We start from the raw sequence: 22,419 nt of genomic DNA, 5'->3' as shown, positions 1-22,419 counted from the left end.
ATATAATGAGTAATATCCCAGTAATGTCAATAAAAACCACATAAATAAAACAATTACGTCATTCTTAAGCATTATCAAAATAATATTTATTACATTCATTTTAATCTCCATTAATTGCAAATACCTCAACAGCATGTTAGCTCACATCTTCTGAATTATTTATAATTTGGATTTCTTGTCACACTGAGACTTCAGTAGTTATTATAAGTGAAATTTCAGCACATACATAAAGTTAAGCTTAAAATGCTTCATAATGTCTTTATAATGCCTTCATAAATATTACATACATGTTTTTCAAAGCATCAATAATCTTATTTAATACATTCAATAGGGCATATTAACATGGGATAACAGTGTGACATGTCAAATATGACAATAAGCTATGTTGAACATAATATAAATCCATAATATAAAGCTTTTTAAAATACTACTTAGTATAGGCCTTGTAAATCACATTCAACTGAAACATTATGTATTCTTAACACTTTCACAAAATGCTAGGTTTGTGTGTTTTATTCCCGGGTCCATCTATCATAATAAATGTAACCACAATTGTAAGGTGTTTTAGAGAATAATAATTAATCAGCTGAATACTGTACTAGAGCAATATGGCCAGAGAGAACAGTAAATTGCCAATACAATATGATTAACGGCTTTTCTCAGGCTTGAGGCAGGTTCATGTTGGGGCTGAAGGATACTACACGCTGATAATAGAAAATTCCTATCCAATTTAAGTAGCCCTCAACATCATGGACAGTTCTTTAGTTATAGGGGGAGCAGGGCCAGCCCGTGGCACAGGCATAACAGGAAAATGCTAGGGGTGTCATCCATCCATAGGGGCGCCCAAATGAGAGAAGGTTTAATTAATTAGTTTTTTACTTCTTTTGTTTTTTGTTTTTACAAATGCTATTAATACAACTAATTAGAAAAATTAGCTTATCAGGCCATTCTGTGTTGCTGATTGATGATGTTTGATGATTAACAAATGGGTCTTAGGGTTCCGGAATGTTAAATTCCCAGGCAATAAATGTTATATCAGTGGCAAGAGGTTTGGTGTTTTAAAAAAGAGTGCCAGGGTTCAGCAATTTTATAACCCCGACGCATTTTATGGTCTGACAAATGGTACAACAGATGTCCTACAACCAGTGGTAGTTAACCTTCCATGTTTTACAATGTGCGTGTAGCATGGTGTTTTTCCACAAGCACAGAATTACATAGGGGAAACATGCTTTTTTGTGTAAGATATAAAGAAGTCGGGATCGGGGTCGGGACTTACGATTTTGGAGAGTTTCAGCCCATTTTTCATTTAAACAAGAGATGGGCCTTAAGATCAGATCTGCCCATAGTAATAGTCCCTAAATAACCACTAGTACAAACTGTAGTATATGTAGATTGGAAAAATATCCCGTTTCACACAAGGTTTGTAGTCCTACAAAACACTACAGTAGACAAACATCGGATGAGCAATGCTATTATTTTGAGGAAACAATCAATGCCTGTGCGGCCACACATTATGACTTGGTTGATTGTATGATGGTTGGGTTTAAAATATTGTTAAAAAAGAAAATGATTATGGTACATGTGTATGTATGAGCAATGGTGATTTTTGTAATACATTTTTTTGTTGAAATTCAGCATTAACTTTTAAGTTACATTATATGGCAAAATGTTACAAAGTTACATGTTAAGGAGAGTGGACAGGAGTGTTTGATTCTGAGACGCTGGGCTGTGCTGAGGTAAAAGAGACAGGAATGTTTGATTCTGAGTCGCTGGGCTGTGCTGAGGTAGAAGAGACAGGAATGTTTGATTCTGAATCTCTGGGCTGTGCTGAGGTAGAAGGGACAGGAATATTTGATTCTGAGTCGGTGGGCTGTGCTGAGGTAAAAGGGACAGAAGTGTTTGATGCACACAATAATCCTCTGATGCCAGGTTTGTTAACCGAGCTTAGTAGGCCCCGTTTTTCACATGATCAGTGGCGTTTTTATATTTAAAAAATCGGTGGGGCACAAACCATGTGAAAATATAGTAGACAGACCAGTAAAGCTACATTGCATGAGGCAAATGGTGGTCACACCAGATACTGACTGATTTTCGGACCCCCCCAAAACAGTGAAACTTCACATTTTAGAGTGGCCTTCTATTGTGGCCAGCCTAAGGAACACCTGTGCAATAATCATGCTGTCCAATCAGCATCTTGATGTGCCTTCCTGTGAGGTGGATGGATTATCTCGGCAATGGAGAAGTGCTCACTAACACAGATTTAGACAGATTTGTGAACAACATTTGAGAGAAATAGGCCTTTTGTGTAGATAGAGAAAGTCTTAGATCCTAAAGGATTATTAGGAACACCATACTAATACTGTGTTTAACCCCCTTTCGCCTTCAGAACTGCCTTAATTCTACGTGGCATTGATTCAACAAGGTGCTGAAAGCATCCTTTAGAAATGTTGGCCCATATTGATAGGATAGCATCTTGCAGTTGATGGAGATTTGTGGGATGCACATCCAGGGCACGAAGCTCCCATTCCACCACATCCCAAAGATGCTCTATTGGGTTGAGATATGGTGACTGTGGGGGCCATTTCAGTACAGTGCATTATACTGCTGGAAGTAGCCATCAGAGGATGGGTACATGGTGGTCATGAAGGGATGGACATGGTCATAAACAATGCTCAGGTAGGCTGTGGCATTTAAACGATGCCCAATTGGCACTAAGGGGCCTAAAGTGTGCCAAGAAAACATCCCCCACACCATTACACCACTAGCCTGCACAGTGGTAACAAGGCATGATGGATCCATGTTCTCATTCTGTTTACGCCAAATTCTGACTCTACCATCTGAATGTATCAACAGAAATCGAGACTCATCAGACCAGGCAACATTCTTCCAGTCTTCAACTGTCCAATTTTGGTGAGCTTGTGCAAATTGTGACCTCTTTTTCCTATTTGTGGAGATGAGTGGTACCCGGTGGGGTCTTCTGCTGTTGTAGCCCATCCGCCTCAAGGTTGTGCGTGTTGTGGCTTCACAAATGCTCTGCTGCATACCTCGGTTGTAACGAGTGGTTATTTCAGTCAAAGTTGCTCTTCTATCAGCTTGAATCAGTCACCCCATTCTCCTCTGACCTCTTGCATCAACAAGGCATTTTCACCCACAGGACTGCCGCATACTGGATGTTTTTCCCTTTTCACACCATTCTTTGTAAACCCTTGAAATGGTTGTGCGTGAAAATCCCAGATACTGAGCAGATTGTGAAATACTCAGACCGGCCCGTGTGGCACCAACAACCATGCCACGCTCAAAATTGCTTAAATCACCTTTCTTTCCCATTTTGACATTCAGTTTGGAGTTTAGGAGATTGTCTTGACCAGGACCACACCCCTAAATGCATTGAAGCAACTGCCATGTGATTGGTTGATTAGATAATTGCATTAATGAGAAATTGAACAGATGTTCCTAGTAATCCTTTAGGTGAGTGTATATAGGTAGTGAACTCAGATGCCTGTGTATACAGAGCAAGGGCTTTAATCTCAAATTGCATACTATATACAGTGCACTACAAGTACGTACTTTGCGGGTGATTGGAAAGTACGTACTGTTCAGTATATATTAAGCTAGTATGCCAGTATTGGGACCGATTGGGACATATTTACTCGTCATAAAGTTGCGTCTCAACATTAGAAGATTTTGTTGCGCATTAACATTACCCAAGTTTGAAAAGTTCGCTAAACACCATTAAGCACTGTGTTAAACTGACTAACATGTCTTATGACATTCAATTAGATTTGATTAGATTCAACTTTATTTTTATTGACTATGTACAAGTACAGAACAACGAAATGCAGTTAGCATCTAACCAGAAGTGCAAATAGAAGAGGGCAGAAAATGTATAAGTGAAACAATTAAGAACAATGTACATTACAAATGGGATGTATAGATGTGCAATAAAGGTAAATGCAGGTACAATTGGCAATACTAAATGTGCAATGAAGGCAAATTGAAGGTGCAAGGTGGCATGCGCAACTGAAATTGCAGGGATAGCAGCAATGAAGTTCCCGAGGTAATCATGTACATGAAACAACTGAAAACGTCCTTATCAAACTTTGCAAAGCAGTGTCAGAGTCCAGTAGTACAAAGAGAATAGTGCAACAAGGTCCCTGAGAGGCAGTACTAAGCGATGGGTGGATGGGTATGGTTAGTGATGGGTCACAGAGTTCACAGAGTTCAGCAGGGTTACAGTGGATGGGAAGAAACTTTTCCTGGGGCCTGCTGGTGTGGGATCGAAGAGACCTGCACTGCCTAACTGATAGTAGGAGGGCAAATAATTTGTCCATTGCAGGGCCTTCCGGTCAGCTATAGAGCACCTTCTAAACCATACTGTGGTGCAGTTGGTCAGAATGCTCTCAAATGGGCAGCAGTAAAAGTTCACAATTTTGGGAGACAGGCGGGCCACTTTTCGAGCCTCCTCGAAAAGTGCAGGTGCAGCTGCGCCTTTTTAACCAGGGAATTTAAATTGGGGCTTGACTGCAGCCTTTAGACTTCCTGTAATCCATAATGAGCTCCTTGGTCTTCTTTGCCAGGTTGTCGTCAGTGCACCATGCCACAAAACACTTGACCTCCACCCTGTAGGTGGACTTGTCATTGTCACTGATCTGGCCTACCACCGTGGAGTCGGTGGTAGGTATTTCCACCACAGATAGCATGAACTGTATGGCTTTTGCCACTAACCATTTAAACTAACTAATTCATGTAAATGCCTGTTGCTACAACATTCCCACACAAGCAAATGAACATTTAAAGACATAAATGTGTGGACAACATCAAATACCACACCAAGTCTATCTCTACTATGATAACACATAATTTCACAAACACATAACAAACAGGATAGAACAGCTCAAGCTCCTTTTAATGTAATGCATTAGGTTGCATACCTATGGGTAGTATACTTTTTAAAAGCCTGTCTGATTTTAGACATCCTAACTCCATACACAATGGGATTAAAAAGTGGCTGGCACATCAGGAAATACACTGATAAAATGGTCTGAAGTACAGCTGGAACATGTGTCACAGGTCTATCAATTCTACTCTGGATTACAGTTAAAAAACAGCCTACAGAGAAGTTAAACAGTGACGCTAGATGAGGACTACAGGTGCTCACAGCTTTCTGTCTCATTTCAATTGAGGACTTCAAACAAATTGTCAGAATCTTAATGTAAGAGAAAACAATAGTTAATAACGGGGCAGCAAGCAGCAAAACAGCACAGTACAGTCCATGGATGTTATTAACTGCCGTATCTGCAGTTGAACAGGCGAGTTTCACTACAAGGTAGTTGTCACAGTACACTTTGACTATAACATTTCCACACAACTGCAAGCGAATAGTTAAAGACAGATTTATGATGACATTTACAAAAGTGACCATCCATATTAAACAAATTAAAATGTATGCCTTTTTGGGTGTCATAAGGACATTATACTGTAATGGATAACATATAGCAAGATACCTGTCGTAGGACATAACCGCTAAATTACATAATTCAATACATGCATATGTATATATGCAAAGGATCTGTAGGTAACAATACACAGTGGAAATTGAATGAGCATCCAAAAGCAAATTAGACAAAAAAGCAGGAAACAAAGCAGTGCTCCCATACAAGTCATTTACAAACAAACTACACAGAAACAGATACATGGGTTTGTGAAGGCTTCTCTCTTTACATATAACCACAATAAGCAATGTGTTGGACAACCATATAGAGATGTATAAAACTGTAATTATAAGGAAATACAAGTATTTAAACTGTCCAGTGTCACTATAGCCATCTAGTATAAATGACGAGATTTGGGTCAAGTTAATCATTTTTATAATAGCAACTACATGTAATTGTAGGTATTTACTTCACTGGACAACAGTGCCATAGAAACATTGTTACCTGTGGATATAATGAACATTGAGTAGAACCTCCAGCAGACATCAGAGCAAACAATCTTTCCCTTTTATAGACCAATAATATTAGAAAGTAAAATAACAAATACAATTGACTCGAAGACTCACCAGTCTCTAAAAGTACATTTGCCAATGCTCAAATCAAAGTATGGATGTAGTTTGTTTTAAATGCTGCGATAACACTTTGTGGGAAATGTCAGTTACTAAGCAATGTAACTCCACACCAGAGACCAGAGTTCAATTAATGTGTCCACCTTTCTCACGAGAGACATCAGATTCAAAATGAAGAGTAGAGTGAAGAGAATAAACATGATTTAAGTCAAAAACAGATGGTAAGTCTATAACATGTAGCTAGTATAAAACAGGTAGTAATTCTGTATTAGCCTACAGTATATTCTGTGTCAGTGGTCTGTTCCCCAGTAAACTAATGTCACATCACTGGACTTTTATACCTTATAAAGGAAGAACCACACAGTGGTGTTGTTTTTCCAGATCAACTGTTCAGCAGGTCCTCCCTCGCATGTTGCCTGTAACATGGGAATACTTTACAGAATTATGTTTAGGTTGTCTTTGAAATAGCCTTTATTTCAATAACTTATGATAGATTTTTATTTAATATCATCGATCCACTGTGGGGAGACCAAAGACTTTGCATGACCAGAAGGCATTTGGTCAAGACGAATGGGCAGCTATACCACCTGCAAGAATCATAGACAACTATTACAAAAGGGTGCACGCTGTCATTGATGCTAAAGGGGGCAATACACAGTATTAAGAACTAAGGGTATGCAGACTTTTAACAAGGAGTGGGTATTTTTTGTGTAATGATTTTTGTTGCCATGTTTTGTGTAATGATTTGAGTTTAGCAGAACCCAAGCGCGGACACGAAGTGCAACAAAAAGGCTTTTAATGAGGGAATGGAGGCAAGTAAAAAACAAGAAAACTACAAGAAACGGCAGGCAGGCAAAACACGGACTGGTGGCAGGGACAGACATAAACGAAGCATTAAACACAATGATTGACAAATGGCTAACAGAAGAGGGCAAACTAAATAGGCAGCTAACAAGAAACTAAACAACAAACAGGTGAAATCAATCAGGACCAAACGGGACAGGCCACATTCAGAAAAAAATACAAAAAACAAATAACACAGGCTATGTACAAAAAAGAAGCACAAAACGAAAAGGAACCAAACAGAACCTCACAGTAACCCCCACCCGGGCAGGGCGTGATGTCAGGCAAGGGGTTCCTTCCCCCGGTGCGTACTGGGACATTGGCGCTGGCGATCGCATTGCCCCCAGGGCAGCACTAGGGACACCGGGCTGGGTCAGTGTGTCTAGGAAGCCAGGCGACCCCAGCTCAGGGTCTGGGACGCCGGGCTCTGGGTATGGGACGCCGGGCTCTGGGTATGGGATCCCGGGCTCCGCCGGCTCAGGGTCTGGGACGCCGGGCTCTGGGTATGGGACGCCGGGCTCTGGGTATGGGATCCCGGGCTCCGCCGGCTCAGGGTCTGGGACGCCGGGCTCTAGGCAGGCAGGCAAAAACACGGACTGGTGGAAGGGACAGACATAAACGAAGCATTAAACACAATGACTGACAAAGGGCTAACAGAAGAGGGCAAACTATGAGTATCCAGATTAACACATCTGGTACCAAAATAACTAGATATTTCACTTTTTAGGCTGTAGAAAATTGGGGTAAGGACACGCAGGACTTACACTTTGACACTGAAAGATGTGTTCTTATTTTTAGTCCAGAAACTCCCTGTTGTGATGGGAAGTACGTTAGACTAAGTAGTAAGTAACACGTGTAAAGACGTAATATAGGCCACTCTTTAGTGCAAAGCTTCGGTATTCATCTAGAAGTCCTTGTTATTTGGATAGCAGGTTGACGCGTATGTAGTAATTATGTAAATCTTGTACAAGTAAGAGGGAGTAAAGAAAATGACGTCTTTAAGTTAACGGGGACAGCAGCCCTGTTGTTGCAATTCTGAAACATTGCTAAATCATTGGCTGATGACATAGATGACTGTCACCAAGAGATAATTAAACCTGTTGCCTCCACTGAGCTGCAACCGTCCCGGCACCGGGACACCAAACGTTTATGCCACAAAGTGTGCCAAGTGTTGTAAATATATATTTATTTTTATAGGCATATTATATATGTGCAGAAAGCTTAATCTAACTGCAGTACACATTTTAAAGTAGCTATTACGGTGACAAACTCCTATGCAAGTGTTTGAGTATAGTCAACATTCACAAAAATGGCACCAGGGTAGCTAGTTTGGTGTCTGATGGTAAATTGTGTACTTACAATGAGCCGTCTTCTTATGATTTCTTATCTTGATGGTCCCAGAGATATAACCAAGTGTCGTTTTGTTTGATATAATCCTAAACGATTCATGTTCTCCACAGCGTTGTACAACAAAATCCAACTCGGAGCAAAGCTATTCATGATATTCAAACCTTCCTAGGTTTTAACACCGAAATAATTGGTATTCCTGAAAAGAACAGAATCTTTAGCATTTAACAAGACATAGCTTAATAAGCTTATCCTTCTGCGTTGCCTATATGCTTCGCACCACGTAAGCAAAGACATGCAGTCTGGCACCAGTTACGCGCCAGCGCATGACTTTGGTAGCATGTAACTCCCTCAAATGACGACCAATGGAAACTCGCTAGGTTTGGAGCACACGAGCCACACTTTACGCTAATTTCGAACGATCAGGCTATGTCATATAGTTTCTGAGCATTTACTGCCAATTGGGTCAGGTCATCATAGTAGATTTCAGTTCATAATGTCCTTATATGTTACCAATTGTCTGTGATTTGGCTATGACATTTTGTGGCTGTTTCTTATGGCCTATTCATCCCCATATTTTTCCCTGAATCCCCAACAGTGATTCAGGAGGTCCCTCTGACTCTTGACCCCCACTGTGACGCCATCATCTGGCTGGCCATTTCAGAGATTTCCCAGAAGTCGATAAGTCTCCCCCTTCTTTCTCCTATTCCCTTCTACTATTTTCCATCCTACTCCTGCCAACTGTTTGCTTACTATCTATGTGTGTAAGGAGGCATAGATACCAGATATGATCTAACATCATATGTGGTGATCTGACATATTATACAAACACCACATATGATGGTAGATCACCACATAATATGCAAACACCCCATATGTTAGATCAAATATGATGCAAAGACCACATATGTTAGATCACCACATGATGCTAACACCACACATGTTAGATCATTGGACCCGTATCTAAATTTATCTAAAGTATCTACCATACACAACGAGCCTGGGACTCGTTGTGTATGGTAAAGATCGATCACGATGGTCACTACGACTGCAGTGTCATACAGTGCTATGTATCAGGGCAAGCTGTGTCCATTGCATCTTATTTTCATTTCATTTAAGGAATAATAAAGCTTCATAGGCCAGATAATCCTTTTTCTTATTATTATTGCTTTTTAAGGGACGTGTTTGGACTTTTTCAGTTCATTAGGAATTGGATTGTACTTTTATTTGCTAGGTTTATCAACATGTAATGATTATGTATCAACATATAATGATTATTATGTGTGAAGGTGGAACTGAGATACAGTGGGGAGAACAAATATTTGATACACAGCTGATTTTGCAGGTTTTCCTACATACAAAGTATGTAGAGGTCTGTAATTTGTATCATAGGTACACTTCAACTGTGAGAGACGGAATCAGAAAATCACAATTATTTTGCATTTTATTGCATGGCATAAGTATTTGATCACCTTCCAACTAGTCAGAATTCCGTCTCTCACAGAACTGTTAGTTTTTCTTTAAGAAGGCCTCCTGTTCTCCACTCATTACCTGTATTAACTGCACCTGTTTGAACTCATTACCTGTATAAAAGAAACCTGTCCACACACTCAATCAAACAGACTCCAACCTCTCCACAATGGCCAAGACCAGAGAGCTGTGTAAGGACATCAGGGATAAAATTGTAGACCTGTACAAGGCTGGAATGGGCTACAGGACAATAGGTAAGCAGCTTAGTGAGAAGGCAACAACTGTTGGCGCAATTATTAGAAAATGGAAGAAGTTCAAGATGACGGTCAATCTCCCTCGGTCTGGGGCTCCATGCAAGATCTCACCTCGTGGGGCATCAATGATCATGAGAAAGTTGAAGGATCAGCCCAGAACTACATGGCAGGACCTGGTCAATGACCTGAAGAGAGCTGGGACCACAGTCTCAAAGAAAACCATTAGTAAAACACTATGCCGTCATGGATTAAAATCCTGCAGTGCACACAAGGTCCCCCTGCTCAAGCCATCGCATGTCCAGGCCCGTCTGAAGTTTGCCAAAGACCATCTGGATGATCCAGAGGAGGAATGGGAGAAGATCATGTGGTCTGATGAGACAAAAATAGAGCTTTTTTGGTCTAAACTCCACTCGCCGTGTTTGGAGGAAGAAGGATGAGTACAACCCCAAGAACACCATCCCAACCGTGAAGCATGGAGGTGGAAACATCATTCTTTGGGGATGCTTTTCTGCAAAGGGGACAGGATGACTGCACCGTATTGAGGGGAGGATGGATGGGGCCATGTATCGCGAGATCTTGGCCAACAACCTCCTTCCCTCAGTAAGAGCATTGAAGATGGGTCGTGGCTGGGTCTTCCAGCATGACCACGACCCGAAACACACAGCCAGGGCAACTAAGGAGTGGCTCCGTAAGAAGCATATCAAGGTCCTGGAGTAGCCTAGCCAGTCTCCAGACCTGAACCCAATAGAAAATCTTTGGAGGGAGCTGAAAGTCTGTATTGCCCAGCGACAGCACCGATGTCCTGATGGATCTGGAGAAGGTCTGTATGGAGGAGTGGGACAAAATCCCTGCTGCAGTGTGTGCATGACTGTGGAACGTTTCACTGAGATGATGAGAAGAAGCCAGGTTGTATCCTTCCCCCACCCAACTCTGTCCTCACAGGAATGTGGGCCTTTTAGTATGGCCACAACAGCGGCGGTAGGTTACAAGTCTCTGGAAGATGGGGATGTGATGACGATATGAAGGTGTTACGGATGTTTTGAAGTAGGCAATGGGAAAAGGAGAATGGAAGAATGGAATTACCATAGGAAGAAAATTACCAAGAAACTAAGCTAGATTCGGCACAGAGTTCCAAAGAGGGTAAAACCAAGAACAAGAAGGGGGAATTGGATGCGAGTGAGGCCATGACCAGCAGGGGACCCAACATGGCTTCTAGCTGGGTCTCTGGCCCAGGAAGTCAGCACTACTTCTCAATGACAGATGCCACTTTTCCTTGAAGCTCTATACCTTGGCAGAGTTTTTGGTCATTTATGGGCAATGGAAAACATGCAACACTGAACACATGGTAATACTACTTAAGCTTACTTGGACACCCCTATGAATCCCAATGACGGCTGAGTGCAACAGCTGACAGCTAGTATTGATGCCTTGGTTTATCACTGTGCTGTCCATGAAACCTGTGACTCCCCATGTAGTACATTGATTCTTCCGGTGAGGAAACTTTTAAAAAGTATTGTTGTAATTTTTTTAAAGATAAAGAAATCGAGGGTTTGAGATGCCATCTGGTGTCCACATCTGGTGAGGCTCGCCATGTTTTTTCCCCTTTCCCTGTTTTTCAATCTGAAACCCTTTAACCCTCCATAGGGCTGCTTATTGATACAGAATGTTCACACTTTATGTTTCCCCTGAATTAATGTCTGCAAGACTGTCATTTTGTTTTCATTGTTGTTGTTTGACGGTACACTGATTGTCTCAATCACTATATCTCTTGTCGTTTTCACTGAGATCCCTATTGACGACATTGACTATTTCTATGATGGTTCAGATTCCTGTGCTGTTTCTGACCATTCCAATTTTGCGTATGCGGTTGTTGTTGCTCATGCCTTGGTGGAGAGCACGCATCTGCTCTCCGCTTATTGCACAAGCAGTTGAGTTGTTTGCTTTTACCTGAGCTTGTATTGGATAAGTAAGATTTTGACAGCCTGTGGAAGCACCTTGGCTTCCTTCCTTTTACTGGTGAATCTATTCACCACTCCGTGTTTCTTCCTTCGATTCCATCCTCTTTACACAGCCGATTCCTGTTATGGGGTATTTGGCTCACACCCCTTTTTGCTGACTGTGTCTTCTCTTATTGATGCCCCTGGTGTGTGGCTGGCTGGGGATTTGTGCTCAGACATACTGTGGTCCTGTTTAGTTTTTTCTGGCTTACATGACACACGGCAGGAAGGACCCGTGTGTCAAAAGGAGGGATGGTTGACAATGTTTTTTACAGAGAATGTTTGTAAAAGATATCTGATCTGTGAAAATATTCAACCAATATTGTTGTTTATCTCTCCCTCTCATGACTTTGTGACTTGACAACCTTTTGAGAATGACTAACACACCTTTTTCCTGGAAGAGGTTGACGTGCCAGTGAAAGAATGAGGACAAGTGTGAATACTGTAAAAGTCTTAATAATGTTCTGAAAGTTCTGTTCCCAAGAGTCAAAGCCACTCTAGCAGCGCTTCAACACGCAGGCAACCACAGGATTGAGCAAGGTGGCTTTGTGGTGGTGAAGGATTTATGCAGGAAGTGCTGGAAAGATCCAAGATGGAAAGGATCATACTTAGTGCTCCTGACAACTTCCGCTGCAGTAAAAGTGGCTGAAAGCGATACATGGATTCATGCCAGTCACTGACGCATAGTTGCAGAACCTGAAGGAAACTAAGTGCGTACAGCAGGGCAAGGAAAAGCGTCCACATTTTATTGATGGCACTGTTTCTTAGTCACTGGATAGACCGAGCATACTCAAGTAATGCTAAGTAGTGATATCTCCACTGTCCAACAGCAGGACGTGATTAACCACGTTTCTAATAACAGCCACCTGGACAAATGGTGGGTATGGACTAATTATTGTTCAAAGACAAAGAAGGGACACTGATCACATTTGCTGATTATAGACCAAACGAGAAGCCCAGACATGCTAGAAATTTTAGGTAGTCCTTTTGTAATTATACTGAATTTAAAATATGCTAATGAATCATGTTATGTACAGTATGTGTAGTGGTTCCCCGTTCTGTCAAATCCCCCTGTCATCTCACACCTGTTACAATAGGAAATTATACTTGTTTTTCTAGTAGTCTTGTCGTTTGACATTCAATTTAATAATTTGATAACTTGTCAAGTAGATATGAACATTACTAGACATTCACAGAATAATCCTTGGTGACATAATTGGTTTTCGGTTTGATACGGTAGGTATCCGTTATCACAGTAGAACCCACTAGTAATGCTAAATGCTAATCTGTTTCAGTATCACCAATGGTAGCATAAGCATCGGTATTACCCAGGAATGTTTCCCCTGAAACCTCTATCTTTGTTGGTGGCACCTACTTTGTATGGTCTTTATTGGTTGTATGGTTCGATGGTGTTTACGTACCTCCCTAAGGGGTGGCTAGGATGTTGTGATTTTACCTGCAATAGCTCCACCTGGTGTCAGTGAGCGTGCACATCGTGACTTGGCTAAACCAAACACTGTGCCCCTTATCAGAGGCGTATTACTGCTGGGGAGAAGCTTGCAGTTATTGTTTCTCCATGGGATGATGCCAGTCTAGTTTTCGCCTTGTAGATAAAGTAGGTTATGAATTGGAAATCGTAGTTAACCTAAGGTTTGAACCATTGGTCAAAGTATTAAAGTCGATTGTTAGGTTTCTATGCAGAATTATTTAGCGTTAGATTACATTTTGGCAAATAAAGGGGTGTGTCTGTACTTGCAAGGTGAGCATTGGGGCACTTTCGTCTGTTCCAAAGATTCTTTTTTTGCATTGCATCATCTTCCGCTTATCCGGGGCCGGGTCGCGGGGGCAGCAGTCTAAGCAGGGATGCCCAGACTTCCCTCTCCCCAGACACTTCCTCCAGCTCTTCCGGGGGGACACCGAGGCGTTCCCAGGCCAGCCGGAAGACATAGTCCCTCCAGCGAGTCCTAGGTCTTCCCCGGGGTCTCTTCCCGGTGGGACGGGACCGGAACACCTTCCCAGGAAGGTGTTCCGGAGGCATCCGAAACAGATGCCCAAGCCACCTCAGCTGACCCCTCTCGATGTGGAGGAGCAGCGGCTCTACTCTGAGCTCCTCCCGGGTGACCGAGCTTCTCACCCTATCTCTAAGGGATCGCCCAGCCACCCTGCGGAGAAAGCTCATTTCGGCCCCCTGTATCCGGGATCTTGTCCTTTCGGTCATGACCCAAAGCTCATGACCATAGGTGAGAGTAGGAACGTAGATTGACCGGTAAATCGAGAGCTTCGCCTTGCGGCTCAGCTCTTTCTTCACCACGACAGACCGATACATCGACCGCATTACTGCAGAAGCTGCACCGATCCGTCTGTCAATCTCCCGTTCCATCCTTCCCTCACTCGTGAACAGGACCCCTAGATACTTAAACTCCTCCACTTGAGGCAGGCACTCTCCACCAACCTGAAGTGGGCAAGCCACCCTTTTCCGACTGAGAACCATGGCCTCGGATTTGGAGGTACTGATTTTCATCCCCACCGCTTCACACTCGGCTGCAAACCGTCCAAGTGCATGCTGAAGGTCCTGGCTTGAAGGGGCCAACACGACAACATCATCCGCAAAGAGCAGAGACGAAATCGTGTGGTCCCCAAACCTGACACCCTCCGGCCCCTGGCTGCGCCTAGAAATTCTGTCCATAAAAATTACAAACAGAACCGGTGACAAAGGGCAGCCCTGCCGGAGTCCAACATGCACAGGGAACAAGTCTGACTTACTGCCGGCAATGCGGACCAAGCTCCTGCTTCGGTCGTACAGGGACCTGACAGCCCTTAGCAAAGGACCCAGGACCCCATATTCCCGAAGCACCCTCCACAGGATGCCGCGAGGGACACAGTCGAATGCCTTCTCCAAATCCACAAAACACATGTGGACTGGTTGGGCAAACTCCCATGAACCCTCCATCACCCTGTAGAGGGTATAGAGCTGGTCCAGTGTTCCACGGCCTGGACGAAAACCACACTGTTCCTCCTGAATCCGAGGTTCTACTATCGGCCGTATTCTCCTCTCCAGAACCCTGGCATAGACTTTCCCGGGGAGGCTGAGAAGTGTGATTCCCCTATAGTTGGAACACACCCTCCGGTCCCCCTTCTTAAAAAGAGGGACCACCACCCCGGTCTGCCATCCCAGAGGCACTGTCCCTGACTGCCACGCGATGTTGCACAGGCGTGTCAGCCAAGACAGCCCCACAACATCCAGAGACTTGAGGTACTCAGGGCGGATCTCATCCACCCCCGGTGCCTTGCCACCGAGGAGTTTCTTAACCACCTCGGTGACTTCAGCCCGGGTGATGGACGAGTCCACCTCTGAGCCCTCATCCTCTGCTTCCTCAATGGAAGACGTGACGGCGGGATTGAGGAGATCCTCGAAGTACTCCTTCCACCGCCCGACGACATCCCCAGTTGAGGTCAACAGCTGCCCACCTCTACTGTAAACAGCGTTGGTAGGGCACTGTTTCCCTCTCCTGAGGCGCCGGATGGTTTGCCAGAATCTCTTCGAGGCCAGCCGATAGTCCTTCTCCATGGCCTCACCGAACTCCTCCCAGGCCCGAGTTTTTGCCTCCACAACCACCCGGGCTGCAGTCCGCTTGGCCTGTCGGTACCCGTCAGCTGCCTCTGGAGTCCCACAAGCCAACCAGGCCTGATAGGACTCCTTCTTCAGCTTGACAGCATCCCTTACTTCCGGTGTCCACCACCGGGTTCGGGGATTGCCGCCTCGACAGGCACCGGAGACCTTACGGCCACAGCTCCGAGCGGCCGCTTCAACAATGGCGGTGGAGAACATGGTCCACTCGGACTCAATATCTCCAGCCTCCCTCGGGATCCAGTCAAAGCTCTGCCGGAGGTGGGAGTTAAAGATCTCTCTGACAGGAGACTCGGCCAGACGTTCCCAGCAGACCCTTACAGTACGCTTGGGCCTGCCGAGTCTGTCCAGCTTCCTCCCCCGCCATCGGATCCAACTCACAACCAGGTGGTGATCAGTTGACAGCTCCGCCCCTCTCTTCACCCGAGTGTCCAAGACATACGGCCGCAGGTCAGATGAAATGACAACAAAGTCGATCATCGACCTGCGGCCTAGGGTGTCCTGGTGCCACGTGCACTGATGGACACCCTTATGCTTGAACATGGTGTTCGTTATGGACAAACTGTGACTAGCACAGAAGTCCAATAACTGAACACCGCTCGGGTTCAGATCAGGGGGGCCGTTCCTCCCAATCACGCCCCTCCAGGTGTCACTGTCGTTGCCCACGTGGGCGTTGAAGTCCCCCAGTAGAACGATAGAGTCCCCAGTCGGAGCACTTTCCAGCACCCCTCCCAGAGACTCCAAGAAGGTCGGGTACTCTGCACTGCCGTTCGGCCCGTAGGCACAAACAACAGTGAGAGACCTATCCCCGACCCGTAGGCGCAGGGAAACGACCCTCTCGTTCACCGGGGTAAACTCCAACACATGGCGGCAGAGCTGGGGAGCTATAAGCAAACCCACACCAGCCCGCCGCCTCTCACCATGGGCAACTCCAGAGTGGTGAAGAGTCCATCCTCTCTCAAGGAGTGTGGTTCCAGAGCCCAAGCCGTGCATAGAGGTGATCCCGACTACCTCTAGTCAGAACCTCTCAACCTCACGCACCATCTCAGGCTCCTTCCCCGCCAGCGAGGTGACATTCCACGTCCCTAGAGCTAGTTTCCGTGTCCGGGGATCGGGTTGTCTAGGCCCCCGCCTTCGACTGCCGCCCGATCCTCTCTGCACCGGCCCCTTATGGTCCCTCCTGTGGGTGGTGAGCCCACGGGAGGGCGGCCCCATGTCGCTCGTTCGGGCTGGGCCCGGCCGGGCCCCATGGGGAAAGGCCCGGCCACCAGGCGCTCGCGAACGAGCCCCAACCCCGGGCCTGGCTCCAGGGTGGGGCCCCGGCTGCGCCATGCCGGGCGACGTCACAGGACACACAATTTTTTTCTTCATTAAGGGGTTTTTGAACCGCTCTTAGTCTGACCCGTCGCCTAGGACCTGTTTGCCTTGGGAGACCCTACCAGGGGCATATAGCCCCAGACAACATAGCTCCTAGGGTCACTCGGGTACTCAAACCCCTCCACCACGTTAAGGTGGCAGTTCAAGGAGAGGAACTTTCGTCTGTTCCAAAGATTCTAATGTCACAAATATTATTAGTCGTTTGAAGGGTTCACAAGATAAAGTCATAGTGAAATCTCATCCAATATTTTTTTTTTTTTAAATGTAGTTTGGTCCATTTGGATTGATGTCATTTACTTTGTTACTCTGGATAATTGTTTCTTGTTTTGTGTTTGAATGACTGCAAGTATTTTTGTCCGATCCATTCCTGTTGGTGATGTGAAATTATAGATGTATCTATAATTGTGTAATTGTTGATAATGCTGGACAGGTGGAAGGAAACGTGACTATTTCAAATTCTGTTATTTAGAATTTGAAAAGCGATTTCAGTAGGTTATCTCATCAGCGGTTGCTCTGGATACAGCATGTCAGATTGTGTAGGCCAGTATCTACTTGTAGTCTGCCTGCTGCATTATGGCCTCTAAAACATTTTGGAAGGGGTGCCGGAATACGTTATTATGAATGTTAAATCCGATTCTAACGGGAAGTGAAGAACGCGACTTGAGTTGTGTGTTTGGTCCAGTCTACGCAACCTGGCCAAACTCCCTATGTTTAACACCTGCGTCTGTATTTTATGGGCAACTAAAAAACATTGCTATGGGGATATCTTTATCTTTATGGACGTTTACAAACGACTCTAACTTGTAAAGGATTACGTCTACTATTGAGCTATAGAACGGTTCCCACAGCTGGGCACAACCAAGACACAAACACTTCTCCGGTCTTCCACTTGATCATGCGGTTGCCGTGATAAGAGCAACTGAAAAATCCCACATGCAAACAAAATAGATTCTCTGGTTAATGAGTTCTCAAAGCCACCCAAATGTGTATCCATAACGGACAAGGAAACAATGGAACTCATTCCGGTGCTACTTGATTGACAGCGCTCATGGGATAGTTTGTACTCAAGTGGCCAATCACAGTGTTACAAGCATAAACCACTGCAGTCTAATGAGGACAGCTCTATCAAATGGGTTAGGTCCCGCCCCGTTGCATTGGACGATGTACAACTTCACACCATCCAAATGAAATGTTGTACATGGGCACATGGTGGTCATAAAGGGATGGACATGGTCAGAAACAATGCTCAGGTAGGCCGTGTCATTTAAACGATGCCCAATTGGCACTAAGTGTGCCAAGAAAACATCCCCCACACCATTACACCACCAGCCTGCACAGTGGTAACAAGGCATGATGGATCCATGTTCTCATTCTGTTTACGCCAAATTCTGACTCTACCATCTGAATGTCTCAACAGAAATCGAGACTCATCAGACCAGGCAACATTCTTCCAGTTTTCAACTGTCCAATTTTGGTGAGCTTGTGCAAATTGTAGCCTATTTTTCCTATTTGTAGTGGAGATGAGTGGTACCCGGTGGGGTCATCTGCTGTTGTAGCCCATCCGCCTCAAGGTTGTGCGTGTTGTGGCTTCACAAATGCTTTGCTGCATACCTTGGTTGTAACGAGTGGTTATTTCAGTCAAAGTTGCTCTTCTATCAGCTTGAATCAGTAGGCCTATTCTCCTCTGACCTCTACAATCAACAAGGCATTTTCGCCCACAGGACTGCCGCCTACTGGATGTTTTTCCCTTTTCACACCATTCTATGTAAACCCTAGAAATGGTTGTGCGTGTAACTGAATCCCAGTAACTGAGCAGATTGTGAAATACTCAGACCGGCCCGTTTGGCACCAACAACTATGCCACGCTCAAAATTGCTTAAATCACCTTTCTTTCCCATTCTGACATTCGGTTTGGAGTTCAGGAGATTGTCTTGACCAGGACCACACCCCTAAATGCATTGAAGCAACTGCCATGTGATTGGTTGATTAGATAATTGCATTAATGAGAAATTGAACAGGTGTTCCTAATAATCCTTTAGGTGAGTGTATAGTTTCTAGAAGGTTACACAATTAGAGAAAGATATTGAGACAACACTGACCACTGACCAACAGTAGCAACCAGGCAATAGATGTTAACGAATTACGAAAACTTATTTTGGCAACCCTGCATGCTTGTGTTCCCTGCATAAATTTTGAAACAAACACAACCTACCAGTAGCCCAGCTCACAGAGATTTCAGTATCTCATTAGCCACTCTGGATTAGGCTTGTGAGATTGCTTATGTCTATGCGTAGTCTGCCTGATACATTCAGGCCTATTCAGTTTTTGAATGGGTGTTGGAAGTAACGTTTTGTTATGATTGTTAAATCCGATTATAACAGTGAAGCGGAAAACAGTACTTGAGTTGTATCTGTTTTGTCCAGCCTGTCTGGACCTGGTCCCTATGTTTAACACCTTGCATCTATGTATTCTTTCGGCAACTAAATAACATTGCTACAGTGAAATCATACCTTGTAAAGGCTTACGCCTACTATTGAGCTATTGATCGGTGCTGGCAGCCTGGCACAAACAAGACACACCCACTTTACCAGTCCTCCACCTGATTACGCACTTGCAACAATGAAAGTAGCCACATGCTATCAACATAAATTCTCTGGGTAAATAGTTCTCAAAACCAACCCAATTCTGTAATCTATAACGACAAGGGTGCACTGAAACTCGTTCGTGTGCTACATGACTGACAGCCTCATCTAATGGTTGCTTCTCAAGTGTCCAATCACAGTGTTCCAAGCATAAAACACACAGTCCAATGTGGACAGCTCTATCAAATGGGTGAGGTCCCGCCCAATTGCATTTGGATGACACAAAACTTCACACCATCCAAATGAAATGTCTATTTAATTTGGACGATGCATAAGTGTACACAATGCAAATGTATTATGTATTTATTTATTTATATATTTATGTATTTAATTATTTATTTATTAATTTATTTATTTATTTCATATTATGGCACATTTAGTCCTCCATATACACAGAAACTAACCGTTCACATTCACATTTTAATTGCCATTTTCACCTGTGTGTGTCACCTTGTGTGTCTGTAACAAGGCCAAACATTCAAGGGTATGTAAACCTTTGATCAGGGCCATTTGGGTGATTTCTGTTATCATTATGATTTAAAAAGGAGCCAAACAACTATGTGACAATAAATAGCTTCATATTATCACAATCCTTAAATATATATTTTTTTTTTTTGCATGATCAGTCATATTTTCAAAATCAATGCCAAATGTCACAATCTCTGCCAGGGTATGCAAACTTATGAGCACAAATGCACATCTGCGAAGGCCTGCCCGCCCTCAGGGGTTGTTCTCCAGGTGGGAGGGGGTCCGTGGTGGGCAGCAGAGTAGGTTTGTACTGTATATTGGGGGGTCAGGGTCACAGAAAATATTCAAACCTGAGAAGAAGTAAACACACAGGGAACACATGCAAACACTGACAATACTCGACAAAGACTAGGGAAACAGAGGAAACTAAATACACAGGTTGATTGGGGAAAAGAGTCCAGGTGTGTGTAATGGGCATGACGAGAGTCCAGGATTGGCTGAAAAAAGGGCATTTGGTCGGTGGCAGCTAGAAGCATTACTGACCTATCATTAAACAAATAAGTAATGTCCTTTAGTATCGTTAGAAAATCGTTAGAAAATCATAAAATAATTATATAACAAAATCACTAATAATAAAACCAGTATATATTAAATACAAAATAGTAACTGTATCACTGTCTCACTGAAGCCCAGACAGATTCATGCACCAGAGACCAATGGATATTTTAGGTGTTTCCTCTTGTCATCAGGCTGTCATGAGGCAGATCAGATTTTTTTTTTATTTAAACACATTACCACAATATTTTCCATAATCATATTCAACATTATTATAGGCAAGAGCAGTTGTGAGTTGGTAGTTGTTTTCAGTTACCTTGATTCTCTTGAAAATGTTTCTTATTTTCCATTAAAAACAGAACCATACGGGGAGTTCAATGAAAGGTCCCCACAGGCCAAACATGACATAGCTACAATTGGAAGTACACCCCTTCATGCACGTGTAAATTTACAAGTGTTTTTATTTCAGTATATGTAGATAACCCACAATTGTGCAGAGAGTATCATGTGTGGACATATAAAAGTCCATGCTTTAACATGAGTATGGCTCATGCAAGCAACTAAGACAGCTAAATGAGTTACGGAAGGGATTGTCACCCAAAAAACTGGGTGATCCTACAGCATAAAATGTCCCTTTAACATACATGTAACACCATGACAACAATAAGGACAATGGTCACACTCATGTTTATCTTAAGGTTTCGGGTGCAGATATACAGGTATTATATTTCTACAAGCCTGTCTAAGTTTAGACATCCTGACTCCATACACAATAAGGATTAAAAAGTGGCTGGCAAATCCCAAAATACACTGATAATATAGTCTTAACTTCAATTGGAACATTATTCATTGGCCTGTCAAATCTACTCTGGATCACAGTTAAGAAACAACCAAAGGTGAAGTTGAGAAGTGAGGCCAAATGAGGAGTACAGGTGCTCAAAGCTTTCTTTCTGGTCGCAATGGAAGATTTCAAACAAATAGTCAGAATCGCAGTATAACAGAAAACAATTGTAAAAAACAAGACCGCAACTATAAAATAATAACTTAAGAGGCCATAGATGTTATTTACTGCTGCATCAGAGGCTGAACAGGCGAGTTTCACTACAAGGTAGTTATCACAAAACAATTTGTCTATAACATTCCCACAGAATTCCAAACGAACAGTTAAAGACACATTTATAAACATATGTAAAAACATACACAACCATATTAGAAAGACTAAAACACACACATTCTTGGGTGTCATAAGGATGGTATACTGTAGTGGATAACATATAGCTAGGTACCTGTCATAGGACATAACAGCTACATTAACAAATTCAATATTTGCATATGAATATATACAAAAGATCTGTAGAAAACAGTGCACAGTAGAAACTGAATGGTCATCTGAAATCAAATTAGTCATGAGAGCAGGAAACAAAGCAATGCTTCCAAACAAGTCATTTACAAACAAACTACACAGAAACAGATACATGGGTTTGTGAAGGCTTCTCTCCAAACAAATAACCACAACAAACAACGTGTTGGAAAACAATATAGATATATATAACATAGTTATTATAATGAAATACAAGTACTTTAACTCTCCAATGTTGCTATATCCAGTTAGTATAAATGAACTGTATTGGGATGAGTTCATTATTCTCCTAATAGGACCTATTTGAAATGTGTAGATATAGTTCACTACAGTTTTTTCCGGTAAGACTTTCAGCCTCTATGATTGATATTATTGATTAATTTAAAGGCTATTATATAATCAATACTTACTACATGA

General features: G+C 43.3%; 2 protein-coding genes across 2 annotated transcripts; both read right to left on the bottom strand.

The window, feature by feature from the left end:
* Positions 1–4,918: 4,918 nt before the first annotated feature.
* Positions 4,919–11,856, bottom strand: LOC105011186 (olfactory receptor 11A1-like). The gene is made up of 3 exons (XM_034293009.1): positions 11,821–11,856; positions 7,269–7,500; positions 4,919–5,826 (listed from the first exon to the last, which is right to left on the bottom strand). Exons 1-3 carry the CDS (start codon positions 11,854–11,856, stop codon positions 4,919–4,921), a joined length of 1,176 nt encoding a protein of 391 aa, XP_034148900.1.
* A 9,534-nt stretch (positions 11,857–21,390) lies between these two features.
* Positions 21,391–22,197, bottom strand: LOC117594711 (olfactory receptor 1509-like). Its single transcript, XM_034293114.1, has one exon. It carries the CDS (start codon positions 22,195–22,197, stop codon positions 21,391–21,393), a length of 807 nt encoding a protein of 268 aa, XP_034149005.1.
* Between the last annotated feature and the right edge of the window lie 222 nt (positions 22,198–22,419).

This window comes from Esox lucius, chromosome 7 (assembly GCF_011004845.1).
Source record: "Esox lucius isolate fEsoLuc1 chromosome 7, fEsoLuc1.pri, whole genome shotgun sequence".
Taxonomy (NCBI): domain Eukaryota; kingdom Metazoa; phylum Chordata; class Actinopteri; order Esociformes; family Esocidae; genus Esox; species Esox lucius.
Note: the sequence above shows the minus strand (reverse complement) of the source record. Positions and strands in the feature narration are given on the sequence as shown.